This window comes from Bufo gargarizans, chromosome 2, assembly GCF_014858855.1.
Source record: "Bufo gargarizans isolate SCDJY-AF-19 chromosome 2, ASM1485885v1, whole genome shotgun sequence".
Lineage (NCBI taxonomy): Eukaryota > Metazoa > Chordata > Amphibia > Anura > Bufonidae > Bufo > Bufo gargarizans.
Window position 1 is genome coordinate 338,119,122 of NC_058081.1, and position 23,479 is coordinate 338,142,600.

Consider the following 23,479-nt stretch of genomic DNA (forward strand, 5'->3'; position numbering starts at 1 on the left):
CAGAAAGGGTCAAAAACAATGTACTAATGGTGTCCTGATATGCAGGAGATAAAATGCATTTGGAAAGTCTTCAAAATCTTTCACTTTTTTCACGTTTTATTTTGCAGCCTTGTGCTACAATAAAAAAAAATCAAGTTTTTCCTCACCATTCTGCAACCAATACCCTATAATGTCAGAATAGAATGTCAGAATTTTTTGCTAACTAATTAAAAAAGGAAAAACAAAAATTTTGCATGGACATAAGTATTCAGAATCAGACCCTTTGAATTTGAAATTTAGATCTGGGGGTCTCCCATTCTCTTGATTATGTTTGAGATGTTTGGAAAGAAACATCCCTGTTTATATAAGGTCTCGCAGCTGGAAATGCGTACCAGAGCAAAAGCCAAGGAGGAAAGAACTGCTTGTAGAGCTCAGAGACAGGGTTGTGTGGAGTCATGGATCTGGAGAAGGGGAAAAAAATCCTGCTGCCCTGAAAGTTCCCAACAGCAAAGTAGCCTTCATAATTCTTAAACGAAAGAAGTTTGGAACAACCAGAACTCTTTCTAAAGCTGGGTGTCCCACCTAACCAAGAACCCAATGGTCACTCTGGCTAAGCTGTGTGTAGATTGGAGAAACTTCCAGAAGATCAACCATCACTACAGCACTCCACCAATCTGGGCTTTATGGCAGAGTGAATAGATCACTGCAAATGGTGCACCACAATAGTATGCAACTGACAATACAAGGCTAAACCCTCACACTGATGTTAAAAAATTATATTTTAGCCAATATATTCCTGTCAGTTACATATCGGAGCCCGCGCACCCCGCCAAGGTATCTCAGTGTAGCGCGGGACCTACCGCTAACCTACCTATAGTGTGTGAACACTGTCCGATAGGTGCCAAGCTCCGACTCACAGTCAAACTCCCACATACCTCCAAAGTAAGATCACTAATACAATGGGAGGAGGGAGGAGGCTGCGAGCCCCACCTATAGCAGGCCATATGACACCAGGTGCACCAGAATGTTATCAACGATGAGCGTCCGCACATTCATTACATATCAAGAAAAATCACAGAATAGAGTGGCCTAACAGGGAGGAAATGCTCAATCCCCAAATACTGTAGTGTATTTATAACCGGGGGAGCAGATCCTCCACATGTGATCCGTTGCTTTAATCCCCAGCAAAAATGCATACAATGGAGGATGCTGCCAGGGGACCACATGTACCACAAGAGCATCCCACACAAGATGAAATAATGTGTGGATGAAAATATAATTGTAAATAGATCACTGCAAATGGTGCACCACAATAGTATGCAACTGACAATACAAATTTGTTAACATCAGTGTGAGAGTTTAGCCTTGTATTGTCAGTTGCATACTATTGTGGTGCACCATTTGCAGTGATCTATTTACAATTATATTTTCATCCACACATGATTTAATCTTGTGTAGGATGTTTTTGTGGTACATGTGGTCCGCTGGGGCCTTCCTCCATTGTATGCATTTTTGCTGGGCATTGCTGTTAGCAACGGATCACTTGTGAAGGATCTGCTCCCCCGGTTATAAATATGCTACAGTATTTGGGGTCTGAGCATTTGTGATTTTTCTTTATGGCAGAGTGGCTAGAAAAAAGACTCTCCTCAGTAGAAGCAACATGAAAGCCCACCTTGAGTTTGCAGAAAAGCACCTAAAGGACTCCCAGACTGTGAGAAACAAGATTTTTTTTTTTTTGTCAGCTGAAATCAAGATTGAACTTCTAGGCCTGCCCATCACCTGCCCACTACCATCCCTACAGTGAAGCATTGTGTTTTTCAACAGCTGGGACAGGGAGACTGGTCAGGGTAGAGGGAAAGGTGAGGTGATTGGAGCTAAGTACAGAGATATTCTTAATGAAAACCTGATCCAGAGCAGGTCAAAGATTCACCTTCCAACAAGACAATGACTCTAAGCACTCTGTGAATGTCCTTGAGTGTCTCAGCCAGAGACCTGACTTGAACTCAATTTAACATCTCTAGAGAGACCTAAAAGTGGCTTTCCACCAACGGTCCCCATCATCCTGAAAGACTTTAAGAAGATCTGCAGAGAAGAATGGCAGAAAATTTTCAAATCCAGGTGTGCAAACTTTGTGGCATCATACTCAAGTAGACTGATCGCTGCCAAAGGTGCCTAAACTAAGTAAAGGGACGTAAAGGGTCTGAACACTTATGTCAGAGCAAAATGTTAGTTTTTGCTTTTCGATAAATTATCAAACATTTTAAACATTCTGGGGCTAATTTATTAAACAGAAATACGCCTGTATGTGTATTTCTGGGGCAGATTGCGGGGCAAAGGTCCTTCTCATTCATCTTTTTCTACGCCTGATTTAGGCGTAGAAAATGGTCTAAATATAAGACACTGCCCGCACAGGTCATTCGCAATACTAGGGAGGCTCGTTCCGGCCTGCTATTGGCTGCTCCCCCAGCACAGCAGGTGCAAATTATTAGTGAAAAATTTGTACCCCAATAAAAAGTCAGCCCATTGCTTTAGGAACCCAAACCCTTCTTCCCTACACCAATACTAAAGCCATGCATTTAGCCCCCTGAACTCCTGCTGTCATTCCTGTATTATGTATGGCACAGGCAGTATTCTGGAGAATACCACCTTGGAGGGCCTTCCGGTACAGGGAGGAGGAGGAGACTGCCCTGTTTCTCAATGGGCGTCTCCTTCTCCCTGGCTGTAGCGCGGTCCAATCACAGCGGAGAGTGTCACAGCCAGAGAGAAGGTGAGTTTTTTTTTTCTCTCCCTGGCTGTGATTGGACAGCGCTACAGCCACAGGAGAAGGAGACACCCATTGAGAAACAGGGCAGTCTCCTCCTCCCTGTACCGATGTTAAAATTAGCATACCAGGTGGGAGAATACAACGGGGGCCACAGCGGGCGAACGGAGTGGCGCACAGAAAAAATAGTAAGTGCAGTTAGATCCCTGCACTATGCCCTAGATATCCTGATACTTAGTTTATAATGTCTGGACCCATGAAAGGTCCTCTTTAAGGTCTGATTCACAAAACACTGATTGACCAGGGAAATATGGTCCGCGTGGGCCTACTGCTGCTCCCCTGACCCAAACTGACTGTATCATAGTGATTTATGATGCAGTCAGTTCATATCTACTCGTAGGTCTATTGTACTGTCCTCATACTGTATGAAGATGTGAGGACAGTACAATCGATCCGCAATCACTTATGAACTTCCTGTATCATAAACCAGTAAGATACAGTCAGTTCCGGTCAGCAGACCCGTGATCGACCCAGGAGATGCGGACAATACACGGACTATGTTTCCCAGGCCGATGTTGGTTTTGTGAATCAGCCCTAATAAGGTGCACAGCAAAGGAAAAGTTTTAAAATTGTGTCAGTACTACGCTCTCATAAAATAAAATAAACCTATAAGCAACCACTTAACCAGTCCACAGAAACACTCTCCGCACCAGACTCCAGTTTTTAATGCCACTTATTTAGAAGCCAATTAGTTGAAGCAGACACTTATAGCCCAGTAGACACTAGATAGAGCTTCAAGTTGAGAGGAATTTCCAGACAGTCATCCGTAGATGTAAATGATTATCACAACCAATAACCTGTTTCCAGAACAGAACTGCTAAATAATCTGATGTCTCACAAATCCAGTAGAATATAAAGCAGATTACAGATTCTAGCATTTTGTACATTAGCATTTAGAGGTACCCTAACTAATCCAGAAATGTAAATATTTTGAAATTAAAGTGTAACTTTCATTTAATAATTTTAATGTATAAGGAGAGTGATTATGTTTTTGTAATATACTTTATATTTAATTATTATATATGTACAGTGGCTCCTTAGCAAATTTCTGCTTTACATGGATGACCATTCATATAAATGGCTACCACGTAAAAGGACATTTGTATGGCAAATATATGGTCAGATAGTGTTTCCTTCACCATTGACTGCTAGGGGTTTCTGAATCTGGACCGACAGGGATAACTGGCTTTGGTATAAAAAGTTGTTATAGTGATACAACTCCTTTTAAGCCGAAGGGGACCTCAGCCCTTTAATGCTAGTGTAAGATGGGAGTATGATGGAAAAAGGTACAAAAATCTTCATCTTAAATTCAAGAGATGTTGAAAAGAACATGAATGAATCGATTAGTTATTAATTAATAATTACTTACTAATGGGAATCTGTTTTCGAATGTAATTACATTAATTAGAATTGCATGCAATTCCTGTGTTTTGCTCCTTAGATAGGCTATTGTGTTTGAAAGCAACATTGGAAGCCCAAATATGCTATGAACAGCAAAGTCAGATACTTGAGAATCCTATTGAACAGCTCGACCCACGCACACTAGGGGCGTATGAACAAGCTGCACTGAAACTTTGGCAGGGTCTTTACAAGTGAGTTCATATTTCCTGTGGTGACAGTGAATAATTACACAGTAATAAAAAAATACAGATTGTTAATTACAACATTTTAAAAACCCCTTTAATGTCTTGCATGCTATGCAGCAATGACCTGTTTTTAATATCCATGCTCTTTTTTGTAGATTTAGTATTGGTGATATTTCTAAATCAGAAAAATGTCTTATTGAGAGTTTGGATATCAGACACAAGCTTTACGGCAAGAATCACATCTTGTGTGGAGAAACCCAGGAGTACATAGCGGACATACAGAGTCACCCAGGATCCAGTAACTAGTAAGGATATAGTGGTTTGATATGCGGCGTTGTGGGCATAAGAAGAACATTTGTATTCATGTTTATATCTGAGCCATTAGGAGGCTCTATAGTAAATTCCATAGTTTTGAAAGAAAAAATATGACAGACACATCCACCCAAGGGATGCCATTATATGTTGACGGTGTCCAACATGTGCATATAAATAAATGAATAAACACCACTATACTTACCTAACAATGCTAGCTCCTGCAATAGGCAAGCTTTCAGTTGTTTCTCTATCTCAAATCCATTTTATAGGACATGTTCAATATTTATGTTTTATTCTTACCCATGGCGGTTCTTCTGCATTTTTCCGCCACTTTATTTACCCCCAATTTATTGTTACTTTAAACTTTTCACATTAGTGTGTCCAAATAGTTTGCTGACTGCAGGGATAAAATAGCATGCCGCTTGTACTAATGAGCTAATGTGTCGCTTTCCCCCTTTATCCCTAAGGCCACCTGCACACGGGTATAGGAGAACGCACATAAGATCCGCAATGTCTAACAGTGTTTTTTGGTGCGGATATGGTGCAGTTTTGCCGCAGAGCTCATCCTGCAATTGAAAAGGGTGAAATCTGCAGCTAAAACGGGAAACATAATTGACATGCTACAGATTTTGGAATCCACTATGCCCGTGGAAAATTTTCTGTGACTGAAAATCAGTTCCATTCATTTGAATTGGATGTTTTGGCTGGAAGCAACAAAATTCTGCCATGTATGATGGCACCCTAAGCCTACAGTTTTAGGGCTTGTTCACACGACGGTGTAAAGCCCGTGCTGTGGACCGCAAATTGCGGTCCGCAATGCACGGGCAGCGACTGTGGCCCAGCCGCATGGGGTTCGCGGACCCATTCACTTGAATGGGTCTGCGATCCGTCTGTTTTGCAAAAAGATAGAGCATGATCTTTTTGCGGACCCATTGAAGTGAATGGGTCCGCACCTGTGATGAGGAATGCACACAGAAAAGTGCCCGTGTATTGCGGATCAGCAAATGCGGGCCGCAATACAGCAACGGGCACAGGGGTCGAGTGGAGGGGGAACGCGTGGGAACGGCGTTCCTGCACTTTTTTCATGGCAGGAACGCCGTTCCCTTTCAAGCCTCAAGCCAGGAGAACGCGGCTGAAATCAGGGGGTGAAGCGCACTGTGCAGGGCAGGCTAAGCGGCTTCACAGCTGTCTGTGCGGTGCTGCTGCTGTCTGTGACTCCTCTCATGGCGCCCCGCCCCCTACTGACCTCATCTCCTTCACTTCTTCTGTCGGCCTAATACGCTGCGAGTATGTTCAGTCACTTCGCAGCTGACACATAGGAGATCATTTAGAAGTTCATCATTAAGAAAAGTTTGTCCCTGGGATTCGAACTCACGACCTCTACACATCAGAGGCAAGGCATTTACCCTCACAGCCATGAATGCTGTCTAGGTAGGTGCTTAAAAAAAAAAAATATAAGACTTCTACTTATATCTAGTGTACTGATACCTAGTGTACAACCATACACATGACAGCTGCCCACTGTGTATGGATGTAGCAGAGCTGGGTGTGTTGGGGCAGCTGTCATGTGTATGGTTGTACACTAGGTATCAGTACACTAGGTATAAGTAGAAGTCTTATTTTTTTTTTTTTTAAGTAACTACCTAGACAGCTTTCATGGCTGTGGGGGTAAATGCCTTGCCTCTGATGTGTAGAGGTCATGAGTTTGAATCCCAGGACAAACTTTTCTAAAAGTGTTTTTTTTTTTTAAGACTCCTACTGATACCTAGTGTACTGATACCTAGTGTACAACCATACACATGACAGCTGCCCCAACACACCCAGCTCTGCTACATCCACACACAGTGGGCAAAGTTACCTACAGTAGAAGTCTTATATTTTTTTTTTTAAGCAAATACCTAGACAGCATTCATGGCTGTGAGGGTAAATGCCTTGCCTCTGATGTGTAGGGCTCATGAGTTCGAATCCCATGACAAACTTTTCTAAAAGTGTTTTTTTTTTTTTTTTAAATACCGGACTGTTACTTTACTGCCACGGGGGAGGCGGGCTATTGGCGCCATGATACTGGCACATGAAGGGGGTAGGAGAGAGGAACTTGATACTGGCACATTAGGGGACAGGGGGAGAGGATGGCACTGTGATATTGTGTTTTGATCACAATGTGTACATTTGGCTCAGTCCGCAGCTACACAAATTACAGCGTGCTAGATTTTCTGTGCTTTTTTTTTTTTTTGGAGGGGGGGGGGGTTGCAGTGGATCTTGGGTGAGTTCCCACACTTTTTTTCCCAGGACTTGACCCCTGAACGGGCAGCACACGTTCGTGTGAATGAGCCCTTAACCAGTTATAAGAGCCTTAAGATACTTTCACACATGGCAGATTTGTTGGTGAAATTTCTGCTTCTGCTCTGTTCATCTGAGTGGAGCTTGAAGAAATCAATGCATGAGTTGCAGGGGGAAAAAAAAGCTATGTAGAAAGAAATTCTCAGTTGCAGAAAAGTTTGCAACAAATTATCCTTGTGTGAACATGGATGAGCACTAGAAACAGCCAGCCCATGGATTATATACAGCCTAATTTACTGCATATACAGTTTGTAAGAGTAAAAAGGACTCTGACACTCATTTACCTGCCAGTAATTCCCAGGCTTTGTCAGGAGTTACATTACCCTAGGAAAGAGCATGTTTCACCCTGCAGTCATTGCATGCACTGGCAGAGACACCAGTCCATTACTGGAGTTGAGCTGTCTTTTATAAAGATGTTTTTTGTCCATCATAAGTCAGTAAGTTTTTTTTGTAAGATTTTCTTACAATAAATAAATAAATGGATACATACAGTATAGAAGTTTGAGAATATTGTTGTTACATGTATTTTTTCATATTTCTCTTTTCCTCATATAACTGTCACCACCAGACATCTGAGAAGCTCTGACAGATGTTCTTCAGAACCTCCTGCTTGAGGTTCTTTTGTTTTGCTTTCGTTTTGTCATCTCGTCAGCCTCTCTCAGCTGTCATGTAGTTGCACTGATTGCATCCCTTTAAATCCCTTCCCATACTCCATCACTTTGCGGTTTATACAACTTCCTGGAGTGTGTACATGCTGGATGCTACAACTGATCCTTCTACAGATAAGTCTGTTCATTGATTTGTGTTTTCCTGTTTGCTTGATCCTAGGTGACCCTGACTCCCTCCGTATTAAGTGTAGGGAGCCAGTGGTCGTGTCCCCTCACTATTATAGGGTGTTCAGGTGTCATACAGACGAGGCACGAGGGCATGCAATTTTCTATCATAGAGATCTTTGCATGGGCTCCTGTTTGTTCCTTAGTTTCGGATCAAGCCAGTGGAATCCTTATTTGTAACTTCTTGTTTTCTGTTACACCATCCGTGACAATAACATTGCTAACTCTGAATGGAGCAATAGAGGGTTCTGGAAGATGGACGTCTTCCATCTACTGCATCATACTCAAGAAACGGACAATGGCCACCATTATTTTCAGTGTGTGTTTTTCTTAGAGGGGTATCACAAAAAAACTGGTAGACCAACATTTGTTCACAGTATAAGTGGGGTCCTGGCAGTTGGACCTTTACCAATCAGAAAGTGGTGGCATATCCTAGCAATATGCCATCACTTACTTTACCCTTTTGGGGCATGGCCTAATTTTATTTTTTCACTTTCGTATTTCTTTCCCTGCCTTCCAAAATGGTTTTTGTTTTCTGTTCACATAGTCATATGAGGGCTTATGTTTTATGGTACAAGTTGTAATTTTTAATGGCACTGTTCATTTTACCATAGCTTGTACTGGAAAACAGAAAATAAAAAAATTTGTGCAGTGAAATTGGAACAAAATGCAATTGTGCCAAGGTTTTTTGGGGTTTATTTTACACCATTCACTATGTGCTAAAAATGACACAATGATCTCTTTCTGCTGATTGGTATGATTACGGCAATACTAAATTTTATTATTTTAAAAAAACTAAAAAAAAAACTTTGAAGACCTATATTAGGGCTTGTTTTTTGTGGGGCGAACTGTAGTTTTTAAATATACCATTTTGGGGTACTTATGAATTTTTGATCACTTTTATTTATTTTGTGGGATCAAGGGGACTAAAAAATGACAGCAATGCCCGTTATGTTTTTTTTATTGTTCATTTATTTTTACATGTAAAATTGGGAAAGGGGGTAATTAGAATTTTTTATTATTTCAGCTTTTTGTTTTATAGATTTTTTTTTAACTTTTTTTGTTTTAACTGTGATTTAGTCCCCATAGGGGACTTGAACATGAGATCTTCTGACATAGACTGCAGTGGAATATTGTTGCAATATTGATGTCAATGTGCTAGTACACTTTATGATTTCTTGTACATTTTCCTTATTTTCAGCTCTCAAAGGCAACATGCAATCAAAAACTACACGAATGTTATAAAAATCAAAGAGGAGACTGAAAAATACTCTCCATCCCCAGAGAGGAGACAGTATCTCAGGTTAAGTCTCAGCAACACATTAGTGAAATCAGGTAATATGGAGTACTTGGTTTTGCATAAATGCTTTATTAGCTTGGGAAATAGTGAAAAACAAGAAACGTCTTCCTGAAGGCCAATTTTATAGAACACAATGTTCCAAGAAATGTTAGAGTAATGTTGTGTTGGAATTCTTGTCTTCAGGACATGTATCTTAAAGCCTTGCACACTACACAAGTTATAATGCATTTGGGTTAATCATTTCTAAGGAATGCCATTTAAGACATAAACCACTTACTTGTTTAATATAACAGACATATAAAAGACCTTCATATAAAGTGATTTGCCTTACAGCTGAAGAAAACACGAGTAATAGAGATTTGAGCCGATAGTCTTTTATATTATATATTAACTTTAATAAGACATGAGATATTAAAATGTGATCAGGTCTGCTATCAGGATTTTTAGGTCCCCTTGAAGGGCTTCTGTCACCCCACTAAACGCATTTTTTTTTTTTTTTGTCTACTTATAATCCCTATCCTGCCATATTGCCATACATTATGTTATTACTAATTTTCGTTCAGTAGATTTAGCCAAAAACTTACTTTTATGATATGCTAATTACCTTTCTACCAGCAAGTAGGGCGTCTACTTGCTGGTAGCAGCCGCAGAAAACCCCTCCTTGTGTTGATTGACAGGGCCAGCCGTGATCTCCTCCTCTGGCCGGCCCTGTCAGCATTTCAAAAATTGCGCGCCTGTGTTGATTCGGCGCAGGCGCTCTGAGATAAGGAGGCTCGCCTGCTCAGCACTCCCTCAGTGCGCCTGCGCCGATGACGTCACCGAAAGAGAAGACGTCATCGGCGCAGGCGCACTGAGGGAGTGCTGAGCAGGCGAGCCTCCTTATCTCAGAGCGCCTGCGCCGAATCAACACAGGCGCGCGATGTGTAATGGTAAACACAGTGCAGTTCTATAGTGTAGTGGTAAACTTGCTGCCTGCCATGCAGATGGTCTGGGGAACAGCCTGCCGGATTTCACCATATCTGGCATTGCTGTATACTTTCAGTCACTGCCGGATCCCCTTTGACTATAATGGGATCCAGTGGTGATCTGGCCACTTTCTGTCATAAATGCCGGGTTTTGGCGACAAATACCTCTGCATTCAGTTGTTTTTTGTCTGGCTGACAGCAGGCTACCGGAACAGCCAGCGGGATATCCAAACGCTCGAACGCTACTGTGAATGTAGCCTTACCAACAGAGAACTGTAAAAGGTAAAAGTTATGGAAAAAAAAATTTACTTTTACTATCCAGATTTCCTTTAACTGTAAAAGAAAAGCTGGAAAGTAAAAGTGCCTAAAAAGCTACTAAACAGTAATACTGTTTATTTAATATTATGCCTGTGAAGAAAATACTACTAAATACTGTTTAGTAGCATTTTAGGCACAGAAAATCCATTCCTATCCTTATAACAATGTGGTTCTATAGTGAAGTGGTAAGCCTATCATGCAAAGGGTCTAGGGTTCAATTCCCAACAGAGACCTGTAAAATAATTTCTTTAATCTGTGTGCTGAGACAGGGCCCCTTCCCCAGCCTATATCTAATAGAAGGGTGACACAGCTTCATAAGTATTGACTGCACTGAAGTGAATACTAATGAGGCTGACAGTGTTCACATTCCTGAAGTGACCTAGCTCCGTCAGGGACAGCAGTACTGCCAGTACTTTCCTGAGGATATGCCATCACTTTATGATCTGTGGAGACCTGACCCCTGGGACCTTTAATGTTCCTGAGAATGAAGGTGATATGGTGCTGATAGAATGCTGTGTCCGCTTCTATGTTGTCCTTACACAAAGGCACCACAACCACCCAGATATGCAGAAAACTGCAATTTGAATGGGCCCACCCTGCAGTTCACTACACCGCAGGTGACCTTAGCTGCAGTGCCAATTCAAACTAATAGCCATCTGTGTAATGCAGGACAGGCCAGGTCATCAGAGCAATAGATCATCTTTGTAACAACTCTGTACTCTGACCAAGAGATCCTGAAAAGGGGTCCGTCTTCTAGAATCTTAGAATTTCTTAATATGGTATGTGAAAATGAGCTTTCTAAACTGGACATCATCTTCAACTTGATTATATAAAAGTTATTAGACCTAATAACCTTATTTCTGCTTTTATCAATTGCAATAGGAAAGCTACTTTCATATGATAGTTTAGGAAGCAGGAAAGAGTCTGTCGAAATGCTTAAAAGATCCCTGGACCTCAGAACCAGCATTGTTGGCATAGATCACCCTTTGACCTATGAAGTTCAACTGTAAGTTGGATCCAAGTCAAAACTTAGCAGGTTCATTACTTGGTTTATGTAAATATATATTTTATATGGTTATTACTCAATATCTTAGTTTCTGTGTGCCTGTATGAGTAGATTATTATAAATTATGTAATGCATTTAGTACAAAGGTATTACTTTTATGTAGATTAATTATATATGTAACATTTATACTGCTGTTGAAACATACACCTTAGGCCTCTTTCACACATCAGTGAATCACAGACATGGTCTCCACGTACTGCTCACGTATCCATTAATTTTATTGTGCATATTCCTACGTCAGTGGTTTTCCATGGACCGTGGGGACACACGGAAGCATGCCCTGTGTTTGTCTGTGATTACAGATCCGTCACACAAATCATAGTCTATGGGTCCATGAAAACACATCACGGATGACACAAGTCTGGTCTGTGGTATTCACGGATTCTTGCTAGGATATGCTGTGTAAATTCATTTTCAGCCTAGCAGTGTATATGGAATATGGTTGACACATGGAGATCAAAAAACGGCACATGGACCAAACACTGATACTTCACGGAAATCTTCATGGATAAACCACTGACCATCTTGTCACAGATCACGGTCGTGTGAAAAAGGCTTTAAATATATAATTTAATCAGTGAGGTTTTCAGCAGCCAGGCTCATGGTGATTAGATGAGATGAGAAGAGGTTGTCTACTTAGGAGAAAAAAAGTACTAATTTCATAAAACTTCTGACATGTCATAGTGACACAAGTTTTGATTTTCAAGTCCAAACTGTGCTTTCTTTGGTCACTTCAGCATAACAGATTAGCATCCAAGTTATAGCATCACTTGGTGAGGTGAAGTTACAGCACCAGCATATCATAAAATAAAAAAAAATACCTGCCTGCCTGTGCTCTACTTAATACAAAGGTGATTCCTGTCTCACCTATAGAGTCCTGTTCACACCAGGGGAGATCAGGCTTCACTCAGCCTCACAGTCAGCCAGTCTCCAGGCTCTAATCACAGAGCATAATTCCCCCCAGACTGACCTTCTGAGGTCTGCTTTATTCCCCAGTGATGATCCCAGCAGGCCTCTCCTGAGATTACCTCGGGCTAGGGAAAAAAACTGTGATAAAAGGGTGTGGATAGGAAAATCCCTCTGCCAATCCTATCTCCCAGTCCAAAAAGATCCAGCCCATACAAACTTAAACAAAGAGCTCCAGCAGACTATACTCTGCTGAAACAAATACATCTTTCTCTGAGGAACCTGAGTGAGATATACACTCCCTCCACAACTTTACCGTACACATCACCACAGAAAAAATAATAATAATGTATGTGTGTATATATATATATATATATATATATAAATAAAAAAGCAGATCAGCACTCCAAATTATGGAAAAAAAAAGATATGTTTATTCAGCTATAAGTGACGCTTATCTAAAGCGTCACTTATGGGTGAATAAACATATCCTTTTTTTCCATAATTTGGAGTGCTGCTCTGCTTTTTTATTTCATATTCCGGGCAAGCTTTTCCCCTTGGAGCTAGGAGCTAGCACCCATCTTCAAATACAGGTTGGTGCTGCCATATCTTTATTTTCTGTGTGTATATGTGTATATATATATATATATATATATATATATATATATTATATACATACACACATATACATATACACAGTGAGGAACAGAAGTATTTGAACACCCTGCAATTTTGCAAGTTCTCCCACTTAGAAATTATGGAGGGGTCGTAAATTCACATTGTAGGTGCATTCCCACTCTGAGAGACAGAATAAAAAATAAAAATAAATCTGGAAATCACATTGTATGATTTTTTAAGAATTTATTTGCCTTGCACTACAGAACATAAGTATTTGAACACCTGAGAAAATCAGTGTTAATTTTTGGTACAGAAGCCATTGTTTGCAATTACAGAGGTCAAACGTTTCTTGTAGTTCTTGACCAGGTTTGCACACACTGCAACAGGGATTTTGGCCCACTCTGCCACACAGATCTCCTCTAGATCTGTCAGGTTTCGGGGCTGTCGCTGAGCAACACAGAGTTTCAGCTCCCTCCAAAGATGTTCTATTGGATTTAGGTCTGGAGACTGGCTAGGCCACTCCAGAACCTTGATATGCTTCTTACGGAGCCACTCCTTGGTAATCCTGGCTGTGTGCTTTGGGTCGTTGTCATGTTTGAAGACCCAGCCACGACCCACCTTCAATGCTCTGACTGAGGGAAGAAGGTTGTTGCTCAAAATCTCACAATAAATGGCCCCATTCATCCTCTCCTTAATACAGTGTAGTCGTCCTGTCCCCTTTGCAGAAAAGCACCCCCAAACCATGCTTCACAGTAGGGATGGTGTTCTTGGGATGCAACTCATCCTTCTTTTTCCTCCAAACACGACAAATGAAGTTTAGACCAAAAAGTTCTACTTTGGTCTCATCTGACCACGTGACTTTCTCCCATGCCTCCTCTGGATCATCCAGATGGTCATTGGCAAACTTCAGACGGTCCTGGACATGTGATGACTTGAGCAGGGGAAACTTCTGTGCAATGCATGATTTAAAACCATGACGGCGTAGTGTTCTACCGACAGCGACCTTTGAAACTGTGGTCCCAGCTCTCTCTCTTCATGTCATTGACCAGCTCCTCTCTTGTAGTTCTGGGCTGATTCCTCACCTTTCTTATCATCAGTGATACCCCACAAGGTGAGATCTTGCATGGAGCCCCAGTCCGAGGGAGACTAACAGTCGTCTTTAGCCTCTAACATTTTCTAACAATTGCTCCAACAGATGATCTATTTTCACCAAGCTGCTTGGCAATTGGCCCGCAGCCCTTTCCAGCCTTGTGGAGGTCCACAATTTTGTCTCTGGTGTCTTTTGACAGCTCTTTGGTCTTGCCCATGGTAGTAGTTGGTGTCTGACTGACTGTGGGGTGGACAGGGGTCTTTAAAGAGCTCAGACAGGTGCTACTAAGTTAGATTAATGAGTGGAGTAGAGGTGGACTTTTTAAAGGCACAGTAACAGGTCTTTGAGAGCCAGAACTCTTGCCATTTCTCAGATGTTCAAATATTTATGTTCAGCAGTGCAAGACAAATAAATTCTTTAACCCGTTCTACCCCAGGCCAGTTTTCACCTTCCTGCCTAGGCCATTTTTTGTGGTAATAACTTTGGAACGCTTTTACTTATCCAAGCCATTCTGAGATTGTTTTCTCGTGACACATTGTACTTCATGACAGTCATAAATTTGAGTCAATATAGTTCACCTTTATTTATGAAAAATCCCAAATTTACCAAAAATTAAGAAAAATTAGCAATTTTCAAAATTTCTATTTCTCTGCTTTTAAAACAAAAAAGTGATACCATTATAAAATATTTATTACTTTACATTCCCCATATGTCTACTTCATGTTTGGATTATTTTGTAAATGTCTTTTACGACGATGTTAGAAGTCTTAAAATTTTAGAAGCAATTCAGGTCTGGAGTCACTTTGTGGGGCTTACATAAAATAGAATCCCCCATAAATTACCCCATTGTAGAAACGACACCCCTCAAGTTACTCAAAACTGATTTTACAAACTTTGTTAACCCTTTAGGTGTTCCACAAGAATTAAAGGAAAATGGAGATAAAATCTCTAAATTTCACTTTTTGGGCAGATTTTCCATTTTAATCCATTTTTTTCTTTAACACATCGAGTGTTAACAGCCAAACAAAAATCAACATTTATTACCCTGATTCTGAGGTTTACAGAAACACCCCACATATGGTTGTAAACTGATGTAAGGGCACATGGCAAGGTGCAGAGGAAAGGACTGCCGCATGGTTTTTGGAAGTCAGATTTTGCTGGACTGGTTTTTAGACACTATGTCCTATTTGAAGTCCCTCTAATGCACCCCTACAGTAGAAACTCCCAAAAGTGACCCAATTTTGGAAACTAGAGGATTAGGTAACAGTTTTATTGGTACTATTTTGGGGTACATATGATTTATTCGCTCTATATTAAGTTTTTTTGTGAGGCAAGGTAACCCAAAAATTGCTGTTTTTGCACTGTTTTTATTTTTCATTTTTTACAACGTTCATTTGACAGGTTAGATCATGCGCTATTTTTATAGAGCAAGTTGTTTTTATAGAGCAGGTTGTTATGGATGCGGTGATATCAAATATGTCTACTTTCTTTGTTTGTTTAAGTTTTACATGATAAAGCATTTTTGAAAAAAAAATGTTTTTGTGTCTCCATTTTCTGAACTTTATATTTTTCTGCCAATCATCTTGTGCAGGGGCTCATTTTCTTGCAGGAAAAGTTGACATTTTTATTGGTACCATTTTTGGGTACATATGATTTTTTGATCATTCATTATTACACTTTATGAGGCAAGGTGACCAAAATAATTGGTTGTTTTGGCACAGTTTTTTTTAAATTTATTTTTACAACGTTCACCTGAGGGGTTATGTCATGTGATATTTTTATAGAGCAGGTCGTTACGGACGTGGCAATACCTAATATGTATACTTTTTCTTATTTATTTAAGTTTTACACAATAATAGCATTTTTGAAACAAAAAAATAATGTTTTAGTGTTTCCATAGTCAGAGCCATAGCTTTTTTTTTTTTTGACCGATTGTCTTAGATAGGGGCCAAATTGCTTTTTTGGCACAGTTTTTATGTTATTTATTTTACAGTATGAGTTAGGTCATGTGATATTTTTATAGAGCAGGTTGTAACGGACACGGCGATATCTAACATATGTACTTTTTAAAATTTATTTCACTTTAACACAATAATAGCACTTTTGAAGCAAATAAAATAATATTTTAGTGTTTCCATATCTTTTGACAGCTCTTTGGTCTTGCCCATGGTAGTAGTTGGTGTCTGACTGACTGTGGGGTGGACAGGGGTCTTTAAAGAGCTCAGACAGGTGCTACTAAGTTAGATTAATGAGTGGAGTAGAGGTGGACTTTTTAAAGGCACAGTAACAGGTCTTTGAGAGCCAGAACTCTTGCCATTTCTCAGATGTTCAAATATTTATGTTCAGCAGTGCAAGACAAATAAATTCTTTAACCCGTTCTACCCCAGGCCAGTTTTCACCTTCCTGCCTAGGCCATTTTTTGTGGTAATAACTTTGGAACGCTTTTACTTATCCAAGCCATTCTGAGATTGTTTTCTCGTGACACATTGTACTTCATGACAGTCATAAATTTGAGTCAATATAGTTCACCTTTATTTATGAAAAATCCCAAATTTACCAAAAATTAAGAAAAATTAGCAATTTTCAAAATTTCTATTTCTCTGCTTTTAAAACAAAAAAGTGATACCATTATAAAATATTTATTACTTTACATTCCCCATATGTCTACTTCATGTTTGGATTATTTTGTAAATGTCTTTTACGACGATGTTAGAAGTCTTAAAATTTTAGAAGCAATTCAGGTCTGGAGTCACTTTGTGGGGCTTACATAAAATAGAATCCCCCATAAATTACCCCATTGTAGAAACGACACCCCTCAAGTTACTCAAAACTGATTTTACAAACTTTGTTAACCCTTTAGGTGTTCCACAAGAATTAAAGGAAAATGGAGATAAAATCTCTAAATTTCACTTTTTGGGCAGATTTTCCATTTTAATCCATTTTTTTCTTTAACACATCGAGTGTTAACAGCCAAACAAAAATCAACATTTATTACCCTGATTCTGAGGTTTACAGAAACACCCCACATATGGTTGTAAACTGATGTAAGGGCACATGGCAAGGTGCAGAGGAAAGGACTGCCGCATGGTTTTTGGAAGTCAGATTTTGCTGGACTGGTTTTTAGACACTATGTCCTATTTGAAGTCCCTCTAATGCACCCCTACAGTAGAAACTCCCAAAAGTGACCCAATTTTGGAAACTAGAGGATTAGGTAACAGTTTTATTGGTACTATTTTGGGGTACATATGATTTATTCGCTCTATATTAAGTTTTTTTGTGAGGCAAGGTAACCCAAAAATTGCTGTTTTTGCACTGTTTTTATTTTTCATTTTTTACAACGTTCATTTGACAGGTTAGATCATGCGCTATTTTTATAGAGCAAGTTGTTTTTATAGAGCAGGTTGTTATGGATGCGGTGATATCAAATATGTCTACTTTCTTTGTTTGTTTAAGTTTTACATGATAAAGCATTTTTGAAAAAAAAATGTTTTTGTGTCTCCATTTTCTGAACTTTATATTTTTCTGCCAATCATCTTGTGCAGGGGCTCATTTTCTTGCAGGAAAAGTTGACATTTTTATTGGTACCATTTTTGGGTACATATGATTTTTTGATCATTCATTATTACACTTTATGAGGCAAGGTGACCAAAATAATTGGTTGTTTTGGCACAGTTTTTTTTAAATTTATTTTTACAACGTTCACCTGAGGGGTTATGTCATGTGATATTTTTATAGAGCAGGTCGTTACGGACGTGGCAATACCTAATATGTATACTTTTTCTTATTTATTTAAGTTTTACACAATAATAGCATTTTTGAAACAAAAAAATAATGTTTTAGTGTTTCCATAGTCAGAGCCATAGCTTTTTTTTTTTTTGACCGATTGTCTTAGATAGGGGCCAAATTGCTTTTTTGGCACAGTTTTTATGTTATTTATTTTACAGTATGAGTTAGGTCATGTGATATTTTTATAGAGCAGGTTGTAACGGACACGGCGATATCTAACATATGTACTTTTTAAAATTTATTTCACTTTAACACAATAATAGCACTTTTGAAGCAAATAAAATAATATTTTAGTGTTTCCATTGTCTGAGTGTTTTTTTTTTTTTTTGGGCTCTCATTTTTTGTAGGATGAGGTGACGATTTGATTGGTATCATTTTGGCAGCATACGCCTTTTTGATCGCTTGGTGTTGCAATTTTTGTGATGTAAGGTGACAAAAAAATGTTGGGCACAGTTTTTATTTTTTTACTGTGTTCACCTGAGGGGTTAATTTATGTGATATTTTTATAGAGCTGGATGTTACGAACGCAACGATACCTAATATGTGTACTTTTTTATATTTATTTGACTTTAACACAATAATTGCATTTTTGAAACCAAATTTTTTATTTATTTCTGTCCCACTCTGGGACTTTACTTTTGGGGGTCTGATCCCCTCTGCAATGCATTAAAATACACCCGTAGAAGGCAGGTCTCGATGCCGTGCAGGGCATTGGGTAGCCTAGGCTCGGCATCGGGCTGCCTTCTCACCCATCGGGTCCCCGCCACAGCAGTGCGGGGACTCGATGTGCTCAAATCCCTTCTATGTGGCGGTCAGCGCTGATCGCAGCATAGAAGGGGTTAATCCGCCGGCATCGGCTTGTACAGCGATGTCGGCGGATACAGCAGGGTCCCGGCTATCAGGGACTGCCGGTATCACCGCGTCCGTATCGACCGGCTCTATAAACATATCACATGACCTAACCACTCAGATGAACACCGTTAAAATAAAACTGTGCTAAATAAACAATTTTTTGGTCACCTTACATCACAAAAAATGAGCCCCTACCTGAGACAATCGCCCAAAAAATAAAAAAACTATGGCTCAGAATATGGAGACACTAAAACATCTTTTTTTTTGTTTGAAAAAAAGCTGTTATTGTGTAAAACTTATATAAATAAAAAAAAGTATACATATTTGGTATCGCCGCGTTCGTATTGATCGGCTCTAACCTCTCAGATGAACACCGTAAAAAATAAAAACTGTGCTAAATAAACTATTTTTTGTCACCTTACATCACAAAAAGTGTAATAGCAAGCGATCAAAAAGTCATATGCACTCCAAAATAGTGCCAAACAGTCATCTCATCCCGTAAAAAATTAGACCCTACCTAAGATAATCACCCAAAAACTGAAAAAACTATGGCTCTCAGAATATGGAGACATTGAAGCATGATTTTGTTTTGTTTCAAAAATTATATTATTGTGTAAAATAATATATAAATAAAAAAAGTATACATATTAGGCATCTCTGCATCCATGACAACCTGGTCTGTAAAAATATCACATGATCTAACCTGTCAGATGAATGTTGTAAATAACAAAAAAATAAAAACGGTGCCAAAACAGCTATTTCTTGTTATCTTGCCTCACAAAAAGTGTAACATAGAGCAACCAAAAATCATATGTACCCTAAACTAGTACCAACAATACTGCCACCCTATCCCGTAGTTTCTAAAATGGGGCCACTTTTTTGGAGTTTCTACTCTAGGGGTGCATCAGGGGGGCTTCAAATGGGATATGGTGTCAAAAAAACCAGTCCAGCAAAATATGCCTTCCAAAAACCGTATGGCATTCCTTTCCTTCTGCGCCCTGCTGTGTGCCCGTACAGCTGTTTACGACCACATATGGGGTGTTTCTGTAAACTACAGAATCAGGGCCATAAATATTGAGTTTTGTTTGGCTGTTAACCCTTGCTTTGTTACTGGGAAAAATGGATTAAAATGGAAAATTTGTCAAACAATTTAAATTCTAAAATTTCATCTCCATTTGCCAATAACTCTTGTGGAACACCTAAAGGGTTAACAACGTTTGTAAAATCAGTTTTGAATACCTTGAGGAGTGTAGTTTCTTAGATCTGGTCACTTTTATGGAGTTTCTACTCTAGGGGTGCATCAGGGGGCTTCAAATGGGACATGGGTGTCAAGAAAACCAATCCAGCAAAACCTGCCTTCCAAAAACCGTTTGGCATTCCTTTCCTTCTGCGCCCTGCTGTGTGCCTGTACAGCGATTTACAACCACATATGGGGTGTTTCTGTAAACTACAGAATCAGGGCCATAAATATTGAGTATGGTTTGGCTGTTAACCCTTGCTTTGTAACTGGAAAAAAATTATTAAAATGGAAAATCTGCCAAAAAAGTGAAATTTTGAAATTGTATCTCGATTTCCATTAATTCTTGTGGAACACCTAAAGGGTTAACAAAGTTTGAAAAATCAGTTTTGAATACCTTGAGGGATGTAGTTTATAGAATGGGGTCATTTTTGGGTGGTTTCGCAAAGTGACTTCAGACCTGAACTGGTCCCTAAAAATTGGGTTTTTGAAAATTTCTGAAAAATTTCAAGATTTGCTTCTAAACTTCTAAGCCTTGTAACATCCCCAAAAAATAAAATAGCATTCCCAAAATGATTCAAACATGAAGTAGACATATGGGGAATGTAAAGTAATAACTATTTTTGGAGGTATTACTATGTATTATAGAACTAGAGAAATTGGAACTTGGAAATTTGGTATTTTTTACAATTTTTTTGTAAATTTGATATTTTTTTATAAATAAAAATGTTTTTTTTTTACTTTTTACCAGTTTCATGAAGTACAATATGTGACGAAAAAACAATCTCAGAATAGCCTGGATAAGTCAAAGCGTTTTAAAGTTATCAGCACTTAAAGTGACACTTGTCAGATTTGCAAAAAATGGCTTGGTCCTTAAGGTGAAATAGGGCTGAGTCCTTAAGGGCTTAAAGTCTCCCATAAGGATAACTTCCCCTTTCAATGTCATTTTAGCTATTTCCTCAACTAGTAGATCATCTAATTCTTTAACTTGGCTAGGTGGTCTATATATCACACCTAAGCGAGTTACCTTATGATTATCAAGCTGCAAGGTAACCCAAACTGACTCTAAATTGGTCTTGCTAACTTGTATTAAAATAGATTTGATGCTATCTTTTACATACAGGGCCACCCCTCCCCCTTTCTGGCCTTCTCTGTCTTTCCTATAAAGAGAGAACCCTGGTATTGTTATATCCCAGTCATTACTCCCATTGAACCATGTCTCAGTAACAGCCACTAAATCTATATTCTCAGATGCCATTATAGACTCAAGTTCATTGATCTTATTCCCTAAACTGCGAGCATTTATAGACAAGACTCTGAGCTTGTAATTTCTTAATCTATGTTCTATTGGCATCTTCTGGCATTGTTCTGGGGGGCAGTCGGACTGCTGGATTATCACTGTTTTGCCCCCTTTCATAGTTTAAATGCTCCTTAGCAAATACTTTGAATTGTACACTGAGTACATTCGTTCCTTTGAGAGAAAGATGCAAACCATCTTTCTTGTACAGTTCTTTTCCATTCCAACGAGAGCTAACATGAGACACAAAGCCAAACCCTTGGTTCAGACACCATTCACGAAGCCATATATTGAATTCCTTAATGCGCATCTTCCTGTCATGCTGAAGGTTATGCACAGGCAAAACTGCAGAGAATGAAACAGTTGATGCAACCTCCCGTATATCATTCCCAAGTGTGTGAAATGCTTCCTTCACCTTTGAAACCTCATTGCAAGCCAGATCATTTGTCCCAAGATGGACAATAACATCCACCTCCGTTTCCTGCTTTGCTTGCCTAACAATATTAAGGATGCGTCATCTATCCCTGCTAGAGGTAGCACCAGGGAGACATCATACAAAACCATTTTGTCACGGATGGTGTTACAGAAAACTAGAAGACACAAATGAAGATCCGACTGACTTGATCCAAAACTAAGGAACAGGAGGGTAAGCCCTGTAAGAGCCCTAGCTCTCTCCCTTACTGCTCAGCCTATGCAAAAATCTCAATGGTAGAAAATTGCATATCCTCGTTCCTCGACTGTATAACACCTGAACACCCTATAATAGTGAGGGGACACGACCACCAGCTCCCTACACTTAATACGGAGGGAGTGTAGCCCACAGGCAAACAGAAATAAAGAAAACAGACTTATCTTGTGGATGCAGTAGTAACAGCTTCTAGCATCAGCACACTCCAGGAAGTTGTATAAACCGCAAAGTGATGCAGTATGGGAGGGGATTTAAAGGGATGCAATCAGTGCAACTACATGACAGCTGAGAGAGGCTAACGAGATGAGAAAACGAAAGCAAAACAAAAGGAACCTCAAGCAGGAGGTTCTGTAGAACGTCTGTCAGAGCTTCTCAGATGTCTGGTGGTGACACATTTTCTTCAAACTTCACACCTCTTATGATAGAATCACCCACCAACAGCTGCTTACTATCAGTCCTCACCTTATCCTTTTTGTCTTTGGCTGCAGTCTTGCATACTTTAGGCATGGGAAATGATTGTTCCTCACCCACTGTGCCTGAACCATCCTCCATGTTGCTCTTGCGCTTTGAAAGTGTTGCAAATGAATTATGGAGAGCCACAGACTGTGGGACATGTCTTCTATCCACAACTCTCAGTCTACCAGAACCTGCAGTAACCCATCTTCCATTTCTAGGGGGCCTCTGTGGTAGTGGCATTGCAACATTCCCAGCCTGAGTTTGTTTAACAGTTAATTTACAAATCTCAGATTTCAAAAATGCAATTTCCTGCTGCATTACGGAGAGCTGTCTAGTGGAACATGAGATAAAAGCACAACAATTCATGCACTGAACCAGGTCTGCCATTTTAAAGAGTGAAAAGATTTTAAACAAACAAATCTTACATTTTTAGATTATATCCACCTCCAGATTACCTCCTGAGTATCTCAGATGCACTTAGTAATGCAGCACTTGAGAATGCAGCAAGCAATAATTAGGCAAGCTAATACTATGTTGCTATATATACACACACACACTCCCACAAAAGCTCCCCCCCCCCAACAACAAATTTAACACCTTAATCACCTATGCTCATTTGCAATCAGAGAATAGCAAGAACCTGTCTAACAAATTCCTTACCTGTTTTGAAGCAGAGTGTCTGAGTAGCCACCAAAAACACAGCTGAAGTTCTGCTACAGTGGAAAAGCTCTAAGTTAGTCTGTTCTGCGGCTAGCTTTGCCACCCAGCCAGTAGCTTACCAGCAAAGCCGGTATTTTAGTGGCCTTCCGGTATTTTCCTGTGTGGACTGTTACTAATGAGTGCTTCCATTGCAGAGCATTAATTAGTGCAGCCTTTACCTCCACCGCCACTTGTGTTAATAAAATAAAAAAAAGCTTACCTGTTTCCATTTGCTTGGGCTGTAGGAAACACTCGCTGCTGACTGGAAGCTCAGGATAGGACCTGCGAGACGTCATCACACTGGAGCGCAGGTCCTGTCCTGAGCTT

The 23,479-nt window shown here is 39.7% G+C and overlaps 1 protein-coding gene across 2 annotated transcripts in view; it reads left to right on the forward strand.

Annotated features, from left to right (window-relative positions):
* Positions 1-23,479, forward strand: part of LOC122925943 (tetratricopeptide repeat protein 41-like) — an 86,635-nt gene that overhangs the window by 57,475 nt on the left and 5,681 nt on the right. For both annotated transcript variants that reach the window (XM_044277287.1, XM_044277288.1), the window contains 4 exons: positions 4,242-4,392; positions 4,542-4,691; positions 9,076-9,209; positions 11,340-11,463. In XM_044277287.1, coding sequence (XP_044133222.1) covers positions 4,242-4,392; positions 4,542-4,691; positions 9,076-9,209; positions 11,340-11,463 — 559 coding nt within the window. The remainder of the gene's footprint in view (positions 1-4,241; positions 4,393-4,541; positions 4,692-9,075; positions 9,210-11,339; positions 11,464-23,479) is intronic.